A 2,394-nucleotide genomic window follows, 5' to 3' on the forward strand; every position below is an offset into this window, starting at 1 on the left:
CCCGCCATGAGAAGTGGCGGGGATGCCAGGGGCGCTGCGCTGCTGCTGCTGCTGCTGCTGCTGCGGCGGCGGCGGGACTGCGGCTGGCAAATGCTGCAGCCCGGCTCGCCGCGCCGCCGGCAAAGCAGCAAAGAGACGCGCAGAGCAGCAGCAGTGCTGCTGCCCTGCTGCTGCAGCAGCAGTGCTGCTGCCCTGCTGCTGCAGCAGCACAGGGATGGCACCACCGGCAAACCTGTCAGGCGTATTGCTGCACCGAACTCTACGTCTTCGCTAAGCTCTGCGCTTTGTTGCTTCTTCCGCTGCTCTTTTCCTGCCACTGCTGCTGTTTGTTCGCCTTGCTGCTGCTGCTGCTGCTGCTGCTGCTGCCGCCCTTAGTCCACTTCGCAGCATCCGTCTAGTGGGGCTGCTGCGCCTTCGCAGCGCACCAGTGCTGCTGCTGCTGCTGCTGCTGCAGCGTGTATCAGGAACCTGCCTAGTGGCTGGAAGCCGGGTCTTTAAGCAGCAAATAGCAGCAAATAGCAGCAGACACAAAATAGCTAGCCAAGAAAGCTGCCCACCTGCAGCTTTTTGCGGAGGCTCCAGTCTTCGCAACTTGGGAGAGCAAGCTGCTGTTGCTGCTGCTGCTGCTGCTGCTGCTGCGCTGTTCGAGCCTGGCGCTTCGCGCCCCTTGGCTCCGCTGCAGCGGCGGCAGCAGCAGCTGCGCCTTCCCCAGGAGGAACAGCTCTTGCTGCTGCTGCTGCTGCTGCCTGAAAGCCTACGCAGGCAGTGTGCTGTGCTGCTGCCTCCCTGTGCATACACAGGAGGTCCTTGCAATACATGGCTAGCTGCGGTGGCTGCTGCTGCTGCTGCTGCTGCTGCTGCGGTGTACGTACACTCGAGCGGCGCAGCGGCGCAGCCCCGGAGCCGACAACTTTAAAACTTATTTCTGTTATTCTGTCGCTCCAAAAGAGTTGGAAATCAACGAAAGATTACCATGGGCGGCGCCACAGGAAGCACAAACAGACAGACACACGAAAATGGGACTTCAGGCAGAAGCAGTGCCCCTCCTTGCTGCTGCTGTCAAATGCACTTCGCTGCAGCAGCGCAGCAGCAGCTGCAGCACAGCAGTGGGTGCTGCAGCAGCAGCAAGGGCCCCCCATTTCTGCAGGAGGACAGACAAAAGCTCTCCTCTCCCTGCGCGCTAGCTCCGCGCTGCCCAGCAGCAGCAGCAGCTGCTGCTGCTGCCTAACGGTGGCTAGCTGCTGCTGCTGCTGCCGCCTACTCGGTGGCTAGCTCGCAGCTAGCTGCTCGCCCGTTCGCTAGCCAGGCCTCAGAAGAGAACAAGAGAGCCAAATGCCCCATTATCGACCTCGCGGCGCCTCACAGCAGGAACTACAGCTAGCTGGCTAGCTGCCTGTGCCCATATGTTTACCTAAGTTCGTGGCTAGCTCACTCACTCGCCCGCCGGTCAGCCCGCTGGCTAGCCAGCCAGCTAGCCAGCTAGCTGGCTGGCCAGCTAGCTAGCCAGCCCAGCTAGCTGGCTAGCTCGCCGGCTAGCTGGGCGGCCGGCTCGCCGCCCGGCTGGCCAGCTTGCCAGCCAGGCAGCAGCTAGCCAGCTGGCCGGCCGGCGCGCCAGCTAGCCACGCAGCTAGCCAGCCAGCCGGCCAGCCAGCCAGCCAGCTAGCCAGCTAGCTAGCCAGCGAGCGGCTGCCGCGTAGGCCGTGGTTGCTGCTGCTGCTGCGGCGAGACCCGGCAGCTAGCAGCAGGGGAGAAGCGCAAGAAAAAAACCCACGCTGCTGGGGCCCCCAGCTAGCAGGCCCTTTTGCTGCCGCGTGGGGCCCCCGGGAAGCACAGAACACAGACACAGGGGGCCCCCGCCTTCATTTACGCAGGCAACGAGAAAGCCCCAAACTTGCATGCGCATGCACTGTTAGTCTGCAGCAGCTGAGGACACTCTTGGCCACAGAAGCCTTGGGGGGCCCCCCTGAGGCGCAGCCGTCGGAAAGGGCTCAAAACAAAACCCAAAGGGGGGCCCCTAGGGGCCCCCCAAGGGACCCTTTCGGGGGCCCTCCGCGTCGGCTCCACAGGGGGCCCCCATGCTCCCGCGGGGCTTCTCGAGAAGCCCCCGCGGGCTCACAAAAGACCCTTTAGTGGGGGCCCCCTGGGGCCCCTCGGCGCGGGGCTGCAGGGGCCCCCTAAGCCCCCGCAGCAGCCCCGCGCCTGCACCAGGGGGGCCCCCCAGGGTTCGCGGGGGCCCCCCAGCACGGCAAACGTGGAAACGCAAAAAGAAAATCGACCGAAACAAGAAGAAGCAGAGAACGAGGGGCTCGGGGGCCCCCCGGGGGCCCCAGGGGCCCCCAGGGGGCCCCCGGGGGCCCCCGGGGGCCCCGCAGGGGCCCCCGGGGGCCCCCAGGG

The 2,394-nt window shown here is 65.5% G+C and overlaps 1 protein-coding gene across 1 annotated transcript; it reads right to left on the reverse strand.

Annotated features, from left to right (window-relative positions):
- Window positions 1-259: 259 nt before the first annotated feature.
- ENH_00014990 (hypothetical protein) lies at window positions 260-818 on the reverse strand (the record flags this gene model as incomplete). The annotated part of the gene is made up of 2 exons (XM_013584317.1): window positions 260-370; window positions 558-818. 2 exons carry the CDS (start codon window positions 816-818, stop codon window positions 260-262), a joined length of 372 nt encoding a protein of 123 aa, XP_013439771.1.
- Between the last annotated feature and the right edge of the window lie 1,576 nt (window positions 819-2,394).

This window comes from Eimeria necatrix, genomic scaffold (assembly GCF_000499385.1).
Source record: "Eimeria necatrix Houghton genomic scaffold, Enh_scaff147, whole genome shotgun sequence".
Classification (NCBI taxonomy): Eukaryota; Apicomplexa; class Conoidasida; order Eucoccidiorida; family Eimeriidae; genus Eimeria; species Eimeria necatrix.